The 15,289-nt window shown below is 30.8% G+C and overlaps 1 protein-coding gene, 1 long non-coding RNA gene and 4 other non-coding genes across 6 annotated transcripts; 5 read left to right on the top strand and 1 right to left on the bottom strand.

The window, feature by feature from the left end:
• Positions 1–880: 880 nt before the first annotated feature.
• On the bottom strand, positions 881–3,990 carry LOC108479053 (QWRF motif-containing protein 3-like). Its single transcript, XM_053023606.1, has 6 exons — positions 2,548–3,990; positions 2,150–2,269; positions 1,954–2,070; positions 1,787–1,876; positions 1,595–1,696; positions 881–1,085 (listed from the first exon to the last, which is right to left on the bottom strand). Exons 1-6 carry the CDS (start codon positions 3,772–3,774, stop codon positions 1,008–1,010), a joined length of 1,734 nt encoding a protein of 577 aa, XP_052879566.1. The 5' UTR covers positions 3,775–3,990; the 3' UTR covers positions 881–1,007.
• Positions 3,991–8,097: 4,107 nt separating this feature from the next.
• On the top strand, positions 8,098–9,553 carry LOC108477293 (uncharacterized). Its single transcript, XR_008275640.1, has 2 exons — positions 8,098–8,232; positions 9,022–9,553. It is a non-coding gene; the product is annotated as an uncharacterized LOC108477293 (long non-coding RNA).
• Positions 8,326–8,472, top strand: LOC128285893 (small nucleolar RNA snoR134). Its single transcript, XR_008276440.1, has one exon. It is a non-coding gene; the product is annotated as a small nucleolar RNA snoR134 (small nucleolar RNA).
• On the top strand, positions 8,633–8,725 carry LOC128285891 (small nucleolar RNA U36a). The gene has a single exon (XR_008276438.1). It is a non-coding gene; the product is annotated as a small nucleolar RNA U36a (small nucleolar RNA).
• Positions 8,779–8,870, top strand: LOC128285875 (small nucleolar RNA Z223). Its single transcript, XR_008276422.1, has one exon. It is a non-coding gene; the product is annotated as a small nucleolar RNA Z223 (small nucleolar RNA).
• On the top strand, positions 9,218–9,325 carry LOC128285888 (small nucleolar RNA snoR97). Its single transcript, XR_008276435.1, has one exon. It is a non-coding gene; the product is annotated as a small nucleolar RNA snoR97 (small nucleolar RNA).
• Positions 9,554–15,289: the final 5,736 nt, after the last annotated feature.

Below are 15,289 nucleotides of genomic sequence, written 5' to 3'. Positions count from 1 at the left end.
TATATATATATATATATTAATTAACTAGTAGTAATAGTAAAAATTTTAACCAAGTTTTACTATATGATGTAAAGATTAAACTTATGGTAATTGTTTGTTTAATCTTATATAATACAAATGTATATTATCCATATACATTTTTCAAGAATTAGTACATATCTAAATATAAAAAATATTTGGTACTTTGCTAGTTAAATATTTAAACTCCATAAGTAAGATAGAGGTTGACAAATGTTTTATAGGGTATAGTAAAATAGTTAAAAATAATTATTAACAAAAAATTCATGTCGAATTTTTAAAATTACTTGTAAAATAAAATATATATAAATGGTTAGCATATCAAATTTTACCCTTTAAATATATAGTTTATTTATACAAAATTAATAAATTAAAAAATAAATTATTGTAGATAGTTTATTTTATTTTTGTCAGTAGACCGATTTAAATTGACGGAGGAATAGAATAAATAGGTGAACAATATGAAAATACCCATTTAACAATAAAAGTAAATTAAAAAATCCAAAATTCAAATGCAAAAATAAATTTATATATTTGAGTAAACTGAATTTATATCTTAAAAATCAACCGAGTGTAAATACATGGACGAATCTTTTTAAGTATGTGATTTAAAAATAAAATTCAAGCCCTTCATTTAAAAAAAAAAAAAAAACCGATACGTATCAAGAAAGGGAGAAAGGAGGGCTGTTTTTCTATTTAAAGAAAAAATATAGATATCAAACATGCCAAATGACAACTTCTCCTTTCTGGAATATTTTTCATATTGTGTTCCGACTTGGTCTTGCCTTCTTCTTCATTAATAATTAAGGTCAAAGTATCTGCAATTAACGGTCTAACAACAATTAAGAAAAAAAAAACAACATTTACATAAAATGCCAAATTTAAGTTAATTTTACATAAAAGACAAGTTGACTTTTTCTGGCAATTATTTCAGGCAATATAAATGTTTTCTGTTTTTCCCCCTATTTGCAGATGCATGGAAGTACTTCTTATGCTGTTTGTTGCTGTATCTGCCTTTGCTGTGAATTGAGTTCAATAATACAGCAAGTTAAGCTCCTCTCCTGAATCTGCTGGATTTAACACCAGTTCACAATCATGTATATTCGATTTTTGAACAAAATATAATCTAAGAAAAAAAACAAACCATATATTAACTGCTACTTATCACAGTCCATATAAACTTTGTAAGGTCTTGTCCACTTCAACCCATTAAATTTAAAGTTTTATACATAAAAAACATGTCATATGTTGAATATGATGTGTGAATACTTATATTCCCAAATTGCTCCTAAAACACAGTCGGATTTATGGTTCCTCTTGAAAATCATGACACTATGTTCACGCAAATCTCACCTATATGTGACTTAACTTTAAGTTACACTTCTACCTGCAAGGGTAGTAGGAAACTGAAAGGTTTAACGTACTGAGAAGTACAGGAATCCTTAGCTGGCTTTTAATGGTTAAAAGAGTAGGCTGCAGCTCGAGCTTAACGTATTTAGTTTGATTATTCAATATCAAACTACTGTTTTCTGTTCAATTTATGTTATGACATGTAGGTACAACTAATCAAAATTACCTCTAGAATAGATATCATCTTGAAAAGTTCAAGGCACTCCTCCAGCAGTAGCTTTTCTTGTGCAACCACCTCTGCTAGTTCCGAAACCACTGATACGGTCTTCTCAATCTGAGGTACCATCTGCAAGGTAAGGACCATTGCAAAACTACACTCTACATATTGGTTTAGCATAACATGTGAAAATCTCCATACCCCTGGTGAGGAAACTGTTAGCATTGTCTTGATGGAAGCTGTGAGATCAAATGCATGTCGAAGTGCCATTGAAGCTGATGGTGCGTCAACCTGCACACCCGAGCAATCATAAATGGATTTGTATTATAGCTAAACATAAAAGGAACAGCTGAAAATTCCTGGTGGACCTTTGCTCCTTCTACGAGAGGCACTTTACAAACAACAGAATGCAGACATTGTTTAGTCATGGAAATAGCTGACAAGTGCTGTCTTTCCATATCTGCCCAACACTCCAATGCCTTCATCTGCAGATATGATTAGCAAATCAATTGACATGAAAACATTTTAGTAAGCATGATTAAAGAGGTTCCAGCAGGCACTGACTTGAGATTGAAATATAGAGTCCATCTTGATCTCAAGCTTTTCCTTCTGAAGCTTTAATTTCTTTTGTACCGCGGAATGTTGGAGCTTCACAAGACTATTCCACCCGGATAACAGATCGTTCTGTAAAATCATTTAGTGCAAATTCTCAAATGACATTACGGCATATAATCACATCTATGTGTAGTTAAAGAATGGATCCATGTCCCAAAATTCTCTATTTTGTGGTACTAACTTGGTTCGGGTTACAAAGAGTTTTGTGAAATTGAAGTATCTGATATTCAATCTCCTTTGAAAACATAACTTGTTTATACTAAAATCTAATATAAACCTGCCCATTAAACCTTATACTATACTTTCATTTTGTTGGTATGAGAAACAACACAACATAAGATACATACCTGAACTAGACTATAAATGCTCCTATTCACCGCATCGGCTTTAGCATTTGCATACCGCCATTGTATCAAACTGTTATGGATCAATCTCAATTGATGGACACTTTCCACATCACCCGAACACACTTGCAGAGGAGATGACTTCCTGCTCTTGAACAAATCCATTAATCCCAAATTCAAGAATTTCTCCACTCCTCTGGTCCTAGAAGGACTAGTAGGTGGTTTCAAGCTCGAAAATGACATCGGTTTGATCTTGCTTTCAACTGACATTGGTGGTGACCCAGACCGCCCCGGTGACAATGCCCACTGAGACGGGGAAGCGCCATGTGAATTAGTCCTTCGTATGACATTTTTAATGGCGAACTTTTTAATCTTAGGAGAACTATCAGCTGACACTGGATTGAGACTATTTGAATCCCAAGTAGTTCCTCTCGATCTATTCCTTGATGGTACATCTTTCAAATACTTGGAACATACTTCTATCCCTGATTTTCTATCGCTCAAAGAAGAATCAGTTTTAGCCATAGCTGGAGAATCATTATTCGATGCTGAACATTGATCACTAATCTCAGGATCAGAATCAAGAACATGAGAATTATCAGTCATGGAATCTGGTTTTCTCTGAGAAGATGATGTTTTTTTATAAAGAGCACTCTCGTCAACAGAAAACCTTCCAGGTATAATATTGGGAGACGAAGATGATGAAGTAGAAGACGAAGAGGAGGAGGATTTTCTGGAGAAACCCAGCTTGGATGTGTACCTCATGGATCCTCCCACAGAAGGCCTATGATTTTCTTTGGCACTAATTTGCTTGTCATTCTCAACAAACCTACTGAATTCTGAATGGCTTGTTTGCTTGGTAAGTGAAAAGGGGCCGCTATTTGTTCTTTTCTCATAGCTCTTTTGCTCGATAAGATCTTTTAGCCTCTCGTTCCCAAGAAAATCGGCGAGAGTATCAAGCTTTTTCGGGTTAGATGAAGAAGAGGTAGTGATGGTGGTGGTGGTAGATGGAGGCCAAAGGCCTCCAAGTAAGGCGGAGGGAGGGTCTTCAAGGCTGCGATGCTTTCTGGGGTCAGTGGAGGTGGATTTGCAACGGAGAGGGGATAAAGGTTTGCTGGGAGAGTGGAGGGGGGAATCATGGGTGGGTGTGGAAGTAGGGGAAAGGAAGCGAGAGGCAACCTCACGGGACTTGGATCCTCTGAGTTTGGGTGGATCAGTGGCGGTGTTCATGGTTTGTGGAACAAAGGCCCTGATTTGGAATGGGGGAATCAATGTTTTTGAGGTGGAAAAAGATGAGAAGAAAAACAAACTTTTGAAAATGGCGGCAAACGATAGATAATGATGAGATTAGTTTAGATTAGATTTGAAGAGTTTGGCCGGCGAATGATATGCCATGTAATTTCAAACTGTGGGCTTCCCGTTACCATGATTGGACTTTCTTTGTTTACACTCAAAACTATCCAAATTTTAATTTGGAACAACACTAATTACAACTCTAAATACAGGTAAGTGAGAAGATAATCTGAATTTATTCACTGCCAATTATTGCAATCAATAAATAAGTAAAATAAAAGCATTGGGCATTAGCAGACAAGTGTGGGTCTGGGTGTGTGACTCTGAGTCTGTTGCCGGCATTCTGGACGCTATGCCATATGGCTAAATAACTATTTATTCTAACTTACGTTATAAACAGAGAAAACTCTCCACCTATTTTAATTTTATATTTTTGGAAAATTTATTGTGTTCTACACTTTTTTTTTTTAATTTAACCTTTAACCAAAACAATATCATATCTACAACATCTTTTAATAGTTGAAACAATTCAAATTTATTACCCTTTTTTTTTTTATCATTTTGGATTCGTGCTTGTTGTTTTAAAATTTAAACTTAAATTTTTATTGAAAATATAAAATAATATTTTTACTTAAATTATTGAGTATAATTAAAATATATTAACTTATCAATTCAAATATTATAATAGAATATTTTTAAATAATAATTAAAACATTTTAACATATTCAAGGGATAATACAATTTTATTTTGTGTATTTAATGCAAAGTAACATTATTCAAAATAATAACTAACTAATTTAATATTAATTGAGTGATAATTAAAATGCTTAGAATTCTATTAAAGTAATAATTCTATTTTACATCAATGAAATTAACACAACTTTTGTTTAAGTCAAACTAATCTTTGCAAATTATAATTTTAATTATCACAACCTTATTCCCATATTTTATGTTTAGAGTTGTATTCATGTAAAGTTAGCACAACTTTTTAACTAATAATTGTATATCACAATTTCTATTTTATTTCTACTTTTTAAACTTAAATTAAATATTATAATTAATTTTGAATGTAAATTTAGTAATATGATGAAAATAAAGGGTGTTCTCATTAGTTCAAAAGTTTTTCCAAACTTGTCCTTTTATATATACTAATTTCTAATGGCACATGTGATGCATGTGAATATATACGTGTAACACCTCACACATGGTCTAAACATTATGGTCAAATCTTGAAGAATTATATAAACTCGTTTTAAAACTCTAGATTTTAAAGTTGTTACGTATATATTTCAACGATATTAATTTTGAGAAAAACTCTTACAAGTTTTTAGTAAACAAGCATAGAACTTATTTATTTTACAGAAAAACACTTAATTAGTTACTTAGCTCTAGCAATGGATATTTTAAAATTGTTAGTTTTGGAAATCGTGTTTCTAGTTAGAGAAAACATGCAATTTTGCAATTTAACGCCACCATATGTCAAAAACTAGCGGAAATAATCAAAACAGAGAAAATAAAGTCTAAAACATTTTTACAATCCAATAAAGTTTGAAAAAATAAAGTTATGATGTACGCAATCTACTAGTACGACCCAACTTTGTTTTTTTTATGTTATACTCAAGTGATATTATTACTATGAGAAATATTTTTGTTAAAATAACAAATGCCCTCTCAACCACGTTTCAAAGTTTTAAATGTATCAAATTAAAGAGTTCCCAAGTCATCTTCGGTGCTTGTGTCTAGCCTTATTCTTTCAAATGATATCATACCTCATGATATGATGCAATAAAACCTTTTGTATTTACCACATAAAATTTAGATTCATGCTGCAAATAGCTTCTAACTTTGATTATAAAATTTATATAAATTTAATTTCTCTACTTATAGTATGTTATAACTTTTTTACAATATGTAAATTAATTTTAAAATAATATAAAATTATAATATATATCCTTTATAAAAGAGGTTTTATAAAGCGTTGAGTAACTTTTATATCACTTATTATAAATAATATAATTGTTTGTCATAATTTTAGAAATTTTTTCATAAATAAGTTACGGGAAAAATGACAATATTTTTATAAATAAATATATTATAATATATAGCATTAACATGTAAATAAGCTATACCCATGCTTTTTTGTCATAACTTTTTTATAAATCAGAATATTATAACAAGTAAATTATTTTTATAATATTCTTTTGGCCATAACTTTAGAATTTTTTTAAGATTTAAAAATATAAGTTTTGTTATCACTTTATAAAATACACATATATTATTTTTATAATATATATTTTTAAGATTTATAATATAATTCTTATCATTTAAAGTTGTATAAAAATATTTTTTAAAAGTTAAATCATGTATGATTGTTTGAGAAGTCATGAGGTAGTTGAATTTAGGCGTTATTACTCCAATTCTCACCCTCCTCTTAAAAATTGAAAAATGTAATTGGGGCGTTCCAATTACACCAAATTCAGTGAAACTCACCAATTACAATGATGACCCAAACACATCATCCTTGTATAATTACAAGTAATTATACTAAAATTCAATTACGATGTGGCTTTTTAAACATTACCTGAATCGAAATTTCATGAATATAATTTTACAAAATTAAAATTCATGTATTGCATTGCACATTAAATCAAACATCACTTGTAATTTTGACATGAATCCTTATTTCTTTTTGTATATAATTTACAATTTTAGTTATAAAAGACAAATATGCACAACCCAAGTGAAGCTGAGCCAAATATTAGTTCATTATAAAACTAAAATTATATTTATAAATATGCTTAAAATAACATTTGATATCACCTCTCCTCTCTTTCTTTTTATTAACATATCACATATAAGATTTAATATCAAAATAATAACCACGTATCATTTCCATGCACTTTTAATGGAATAAACATTAAATCCTTTAAGAAACTTCATCAACATTATTTTGAACTTTACCCAAATGCATAACTTCGCTATTCTCTCTCTTTAATTAAGTTTACAATAAACTTAAATTGTTATGAGGTTGCTTTATTAATTTCATTAAAATTCATGAAAAATTTGAAAATTTTAAACATGAGGTGATTAGAAATTGTGTAAAGGACTAAAATGAAACAAAATGAAAATAGGCTAAAAAAAAGGAGATGAAGGGTTATTTGAAAGAGATGAAAATTCAAGAGGCTTCTCCACTTTTCTACAGCAAAAAACCTAGTTGATTTAATATGTTAAATTATTAATAATATTTAATTTTAAAAAAAAATTCTAAACATCATCAAATACTTCTAGTTGCATACATTTAATTTCAATCTCATTCACAATTCACAACATTTTTTTGGTTAAATTGCACTTTGAATCCTTTCTCTTTTTCCCATCAATCTAATTCAATCATTCTTATTTTTAATTTTCATACTTCTACCTCAATACTTTTCACACTATTACAAAATAATCAACATCTTAAATTAATTTCTCTCAATTCAAAAGTCTTTTTTAATTTCCTACGGTATCCAACTACCTTCTCTAATGATACTCATGAATCCTATTTTATTTACTTCAAAAATTCTAACACGTGCAAATCCCGAAATAATACTATTCTCTTCTCAAGAGGTGTTAGAAATGTTACAATTAATGTATGATTGACATGTGGAAAATGACATGGTATTTTTTAATGTTCTTTGCTTTTAATTTAATTTAATTTATTTATTTCATTTTATTAATTTAAAATAATGAAATTCTTTTATTTTTGATTTTTAAAACTCTTGTTCAATATTAATTTGTTAAGTATAGTTTAATGCATAAATTTTAACAAGAATTTCCTCTAATAACAACATTATTTTTGTAGTAGAACACAAAAATATTTAACGTCATTAATATTTCGGGGTAATTTGTAAGTCATTTCACAAGTTTGAATATCAAATTGAACCTATAAAACAATTAAAGTACCAAATTATAAAAAAAGGGCCAAATTTAAGTATCAAATTAGAAAAAAACTTAAATACAAAATTGGTTAAAAAATTAAATACCAAATTAAAAAGAGGGTGAAATTTAAATATAAAATAAGAAAAAAAGGGTGAAATTTAGATATGAAAGGCTTATAAATATTTAAAACATAGTGAATTACAATTGAGTATTTTCATTTAAAAAGTATATACATTCATTTTAATGGGCACGGATAAGAGCTTAAGAGAAAGACTTGTTGCTGGGTTGACGGGCCCAAATATAATAAAAGTTTAGACCATCAAACACCAAGAACGTATCCTAACTTACCCAACTCTAGTTTAGGGTTTTAACTTTTACAATATCTAGGGTTTTCAAAAGGAAATACCTCTATATAAACCCTTCAAGGTCGCCTCTTTTCTTCATCCTCTCATCTTAGAACTGCCAGCCCCCCCAAAGGTATGTCTCTAGTTTTCTTCTTTTCTATCGTAGCATAACTGATAGACTAGATGTTGTAAGCAGTCCGGTCATTGTCTGCGAGACTTTTTTCCTTTGCACGAACTCTCCCGGGCTTATCTGAATTTCTACGTATGAAGATCAAAGCCCCAATGTTGGTGCTAAATCCATGCCGTTTTACGTGTTGCGGAGTAGCCTTTGCTTATCGACTGGCTCTTCTGTGTCAAATCGGCGGCTACATCTCCTTAATGTGTTGCCTCACTACACCTTTAGCTTGCTTTCAACCAACTGTTTGGAAATTAGGCTAGTCATAGAGGCATATATTCAATCTGGCGGTGTTACACGTGGGGGCATTTCCTTTCATGATTTCGCCTCTAAAAACATCCGCTATACCCTTCTTTCCTGGCGATGATTACATTTATTTTATCCGCGCTTCTGAGAGCAATCCATGAAGCATATTAACGATAAAAATGGTTGAATTTCTTGATATGAGCCAATCTGTTTTTTTTTTAGAAAATGTAGTAATTTATTTTGGGAAATTAATTATGAAGTTGGCTATGAAGATTTATATACAGCTTTTTATGCCAGTTCTGCTTCAGATAATTCTTGATTGAGAAGCTGATTTGTTGTCTGAGCCTCTCTAATTAACCAACTAAGCCCTGTTTTCTGTTAAAACCTATTTGGGGTGCTGCATCATTCATGAAACTACATTTTCCTGATACTTTGTTTTAGATAGTTTCATGAAAGTAATAACTTTTATTAATTATGTGTATATATTTACAATATGTTTAGTTCCAGTGAGCCAATGATGATATAATCCACTTTGGATGAGGTGCAGTGGAGCCAAGAACGAACCTACTTGGCAGAAGCTGCAATTCAATGGTTTTAATGGATTCAACTGAGGCTACGTCTTTTTAATTAAATGCTTTTAACTTGGTGTTTCTTGGGTTTGGGTTTGATTGAGTTTAACTATACCCTAAACTTTTTGCTATTAATTTCGGTTTAGGGTCTGAAAAACTCATATAGTCATGTGTTGTCATCAGCTTCTTCTCTTGCACTTTTCACGAGATTGGAGTTAAATAACAGCACTACATTTTTCTTTTGTTTATTTTGCAGGTGTGGCATGAATTCTTAGGTTCCTGAGAAGTTGGTTGACTGTTTCCACTTTAAAATTGTGTATTTTGTAGGCCATTGTATTATTGTGTGTTTCTTATTGTAATGAAGTGCAAAGATTATCTGTTACTTCTTAGCCGGAGCTCTCTCTACTGTGTTCTCTATCATGTTTTTCTCAGCGCAATAAAAATAAAAATAACTGAACTAAAAACTGAAGTTTATCCGAGGTGTTTAAAGTTACTTTGGAAAAACTGATCTAAAAATTAATGATTTATTTATAGTCTAAAGTATTAAATTTTTTTTTGATTGAGCTGAAACAATATCATACCTATTCCCAGCGGCTTCCCAGCAAAGCTACTGTTGTAGAATAGCACCTCCACTATTAGTTGCTGAATGTCAGTAGTATTGGCAAGATGTATTGTAATTACACGGTGAGAATTTCTTCTTTATTTCATAGTATCACTAGATGCAGCAAGTCAAACACCTGCATGTATGAATAAGCGACTTCTTTTATCAATATGAAAGGAGTTGCGGTTTAAACCGTCTGAACTCCAGGCAAAGAAGAATATTAAGAACTGAATCATTCATTTTTGTAGACTTAGAATCGCGAAGTGCTCAACTAAAAAAATGTGGGGAAAGACCAATCAATTTTAGTCTAGAAGATGCGAAGAATTGAACTTATTTTTGCATTTGCTATATTTTGGCGAGCGAAAGGGAAAAATGTGTTTGTGGTAAGGGCACTTTTCAAGTACATGGAGAGATGTATCCATCCTAAGATAACAAGTCGTTAGAGGCATAAAAATATGAAACGTTCGACGATAAAACAGCTCTTACTGATTCTCCAAAGGTGAATTTATTGAATAAAAATCTCACTTCATAGAAAATACAAATAAAGAAAAGTGGTACCACCACCCTCTCTCTCCTTTTTCGCTTACCCTTCTTTCCTTCTTTTCAGTTTTCCCATCCACACTAGCTCTCGCCATACAAGAGTGAAATGTCCATCTCCATCATTCTTCTTCTCTATTGATTCTTAACATCAACAATTGATGCATTGAGTGTGGACACTCATGGCTTGTCTAGACCTAGATATCTCTACCATTGGAGAATAAAATCCTTGCCATGAATAGCAACAACCTATAAAGAATCCTCCCAAGACCAACCCCAAACGAACACAAAAACCCAAGATCCCCACTATACATATTAACGCACACCCTCAATATTATCAATTCCCACCATCCTATTATTATAACAAACATCCTCAAAGCCATGCTAATGCCCTACTTGGCGAGCAAAACTAACAGAATCCTCAATTGGGCTTTCCACAGTTTACAAAAACAATCAAATTATTAATGACCGGACAAAACTAAGAAATAACCCCTCAAGTGCAAGATTATAGAAGACCCCTTCGATCAACCAATTCCATCGAATTGAGTATGATTGTATGTGAGATAGCATCTACTATACTAGGAATATTAATAAACCCAATTATTACAATTGCTCATGATACCTTTTTTTTTTAGTTTAGCTTTTAGTTAGCTTGTAGAATCTATCTCTTAGTTCAAGATCCTGCTTTACTAACTAGAATGAAAGAATCAGTAGATCTGTTTCACCCAAAATGGGAATGGGCTAGGGTTATGAACTTATAATCTATGACTTGATGAGCAAGTCAATTCCATTATTTTAAATTCATTTTATACTGAAATAGGGCTATATAAATTCTCATTATGAGAAAGGTTAATTCAAGCATATCTATATAGATACTATGTTTACATATGGACCCCTACGTCGTTATATTCTATTTAGGATTAAGAATAGGCATAATCGAACCTTCTTTTTACATATCTCTCATTATTTGGGACACTATTAACCTTTTTTCTTCTTTTTTTTCTTTTATTTAGTTGAGAAATAAATAGGTTTGATTATCCATCTTTTAATATAACCAATATATAGTTAATATAATCTTAATATATATAAATATATATATATATATATATATATATATATATATATATATAAGACATCCTCTGAATACTTCAAATCGAAACAATTAAATGTCTGATTCGAGCCTATATGACATGACTGATCAATAGAAATACTCCAACACTCCATGTATTCCATATATCACATTAGATAGATATCATATTCATGGAATATGGTTCACTTTTAAGATGTCCTGGTGGTGAAATGGTAGACATGTAAGACTCAAAATCTCGTGCTAAAGAACATGAAGGTTCGAGTCCTCTTCAAGGCATAATATTGAGAATGTTCATTGAATTGGAATAAGTTCGGCAAAGGATCATTAGATCTTGGTGATCTTCTCTATCTAATGAACTAAGGAATGAGTGAAACGAAAAGATCATTGAAAAGTTAAAATAGATAGGAATGCTCATTGACAGAATCCCCAAGTATAGGAAGATGAAACGACACAATCCTTTCATAGGCAATAACACAACCTCTAGTAAGAAGATGACGTCGCAAACTAGAGATGAAGGTAGAACCAATAGGGGAACAAGGATGTGTTTGAAGAAAGAATGCAAGCATTGAGTGTAACGGCCTAATTTTCAGTGGTGTCGGAAACGGTGATTTGAGATCACTAAATTTGACAAATAAGATTGAACAAGATAGTAATTTAATATTTATGAGTCAAGTAAGAATTTAGAAGAATTTGTGAATTGGTGAATTTGGTGAATTAAAAGAATTTATTAGGTCAAATGAGTCAAAAAAAAGGTATCGAGACCTTGAATTTGAAAATCGAGCCATAAATATTTTTAGAAATATTTATGGAGTGTCATTAAGTTAGTATTAAAGTTTGGTTGAGAAATTTTAACGTTTTGGTAGTCAATTAAATAAAAAGGACTAAATTGTAAGAAATGCAAAATTTGCTAGAAGGATTAAATAGCTAAAGTGTTAAAATAAATAGGATTTAAAGGGAAATTAAGCCTAAAAGTGAATAGGCTGGGCGGAAAGGGCAAGAAAACCAACAAAAAAATAAGGGAAATAAGGGCAAAATTGAAAATTTTATAATTTTAACATATAAAATAAGAACAAAATTGAAAAATCTAGAGATCTCTTCAGATTTTCTCCAAAAAAATGCCATAGGAGGTCTGGATAAAGCTGGTTTTTCATATTTTTACATCATGTGAGTTTAATTCTTTCTTTTTCTTGATAATTTTTATATTTTTATGACTTTTACAATTAGGTCCACCTATAGAATAGTTTTTGATTTGGTGGGTGAAATTGGAAGTTAACCTGGTTGATTAAGGGAATTTTATGATGAATTATTATGAAATTGAAGTTCTAATTTCATATTAAAGTGGTTTTATTAAGTAATTTTGATAGAAAATGGTATTTAGGACCTAATTGTGAAAAAGTTATGAATTAGAGGTTGGTGTTGAAATTAAGAATATAAAAGGTTGTGGAATAGTTTATAATGATAGAATAAAGTGTTAATTGAGAAAAATTAGTTCAATTGATGGGTGAATTGAGTGGGGACTAAATTGTTAAAATTGTAAATTTTGGGGTAAAAGTGAAATTTCAAAAGTTGAAGAGCATAACTTGTGAAGTGAAATAGAAATGAAATAAATGCTAATGATTGGAAATATTTTATATTATAGATCAAGAATCCAAAGACGAATGAGGAAAAGAAAAAGTTACGGAATAGTTCCTAGATTTCGAAATCTTCTACAAATCAGCCGGGTAAGTTCATATGGTTGAATTTACATGTTTATTTATGAATGATTGAATAATATAATGTGTTATTATATATGAATTTGTTGTGGGATTGTGAAAATTATGTTAAAATGAAAGAATAAAGGTGGAAATTCAAATTAGGAAAAACGCAGGATTGAGTACGTTCGTATCATGACATGTGATGAATTGACAGATAAGACGTATCATCCATACTGATTTGTGAAACGTAGGTATGGTAATAACCATACTGAGTTGTGAAACGTAGGTATGGTATTATCCATATTGAGTTAAGAAACGTAGGTATGACATTTCCCATACCGAGTTGTGAAATGTAGGTATGGTATTTCAATAAGAAAAACTATACTGAGTTGTGAATCATGGCACTGAGCAACGACGTACTCAATTTCATAAGACTTTTCCTAATTTGATAATAAGTAATATATGAGGTGTGAACTAAAATGAAAAGGGACCGTGTAGTTGCTAATGTTGAGTTCAACTATGTGAAGTATTATAACAATGGTTGTGGATTGCAGGGAACTATAGTAAAAGTTTTGTTATTGTTTGGAAATATTATGACTGGTAAGCATTACTTTTAAACCTATGAACTTACTAAGATTCAATAAGCTTACTTGTGTATGTTTGATATTTTTATGTAGATTGAATTAAAGGGAAGTTGGTAGATCGGATCATCACAACAAAGCTCACTATCCAGATCAATTCTGGTAGCTTTTGTTTTATGTTTAAAGATTTATATGGCATGTATAGAGTTTAAATGAAATGAAGTAAAGATGTTATAAACTAGTTAACAATATTTTGTCTAAAACAGTTTTTGGTAGTAGAAGTAATTCGACTTTGAAAATTTACCATAAATTATGGAAATCTAATTAGAAGTTGAATGAGATATGAAATTAAAGCCTATTGAATCTAGTTTCACATAGAAGAAACGGTGTAAGCAAAAGACTTTCATATTAGGAGATATTTGAATTTTTGTGAGACAAGGTCAGAGTGATTTTGAGCTCCCCTATTCTGACTTTGGAAAATCATTAAAAATTGTACAAAAATAATTATGGGTTATAATTTATATTCTTAAAATACTTAATAAGCCTAGTTTCAAAAGAAACAAACATGAACATCACCCAAATTTTGTACTATGAGATGATTAATTTTTAGTAAAGAAAGGTTGAAATTGTCAAATAGCAGAACATGGGTAACTTTGAAGAATAAACTGTACTTTTTTGCTAATCCATCAATTTTGAAAATTTTATGGTACAAATATATATGAGTCTAGTTTCAAATTATTTTTACGGATCTTAATTTAGAATTCTGTATCTTAAGATATAAATAATTTAGTGACTATGACTTAAGTAGACAGCTTTGATGTGAACATAAGTAAATAATGGAATTTTTGTGTAATTATTATGTAAACTTCGGTAACATCTTGTAACCCTGTTACGGCGATGGATGTGGGTTAGGGGTGTTACATTGAGGAATGTCGTGCAAGATTTTCAAAGAATGGATTTAACTAACTTGCCTCATGCAAGATTTTCAAAGAATAGATTCAACTAACTTGCCTCAAAATTATTCCTAAAACTTTTGGCACTAAAAGTGCTATAACTTCACATGGCCCATGTGTTTGACTTTCTTAAATTGATGTATGATGGTTGTGGAAACCCACAAGACCAACTAACGCACTACAATGATTATATAAACACTCTGAAGGTTTTATATGAGGTTAAGTGTCACGCATTACATATGACACTCAAAAAAAATTATAGGGCATGGTATTTATCACTCTTAAATGACTCTTTTTCCACATCCAAATAGTTAGTCGATTTGTTTATGAGTAGGTACTTGGCCAACAAGACATTTGAGCTTGGCCAACAAGACATTGCAACAATCCTAGATGTACTTTATGTCAATCAAACAACAACAAGATAAGTCCTTTCGAGAGTCCATCAAGAGGTTTAATGCCTTAATAATGTTAACAGAGAACGTGTCAGAAGACTTTTCTATCCAAACATTTGTGTCAAGTACAAGCCATGAGTTCTTAAAGTTTAACTTGATTAGTAAGCTATCTTTCAAATTACCTTTCCACTATGAGATGGCTCATAAATTCATAGAAAGCAATGAAATTTAGAAAGTTAACACCCAAGCTCGTTGCAAACTTCCATGCATGCCTAAAATCTTTAGTAGTTCGTATATGAAAGACTGCCACTTGGTGACCGACTTAAAAGAGAGTAAGAGACTATAGGCGGAA

The sequence above is a fragment of the Gossypium arboreum genome, chromosome 12 (genome assembly GCF_025698485.1).
Source record: "Gossypium arboreum isolate Shixiya-1 chromosome 12, ASM2569848v2, whole genome shotgun sequence".
NCBI lineage: Eukaryota > Viridiplantae > Streptophyta > Magnoliopsida > Malvales > Malvaceae > Gossypium > Gossypium arboreum.
This window is presented reverse-complemented; position numbering and strand designations above follow the sequence as displayed.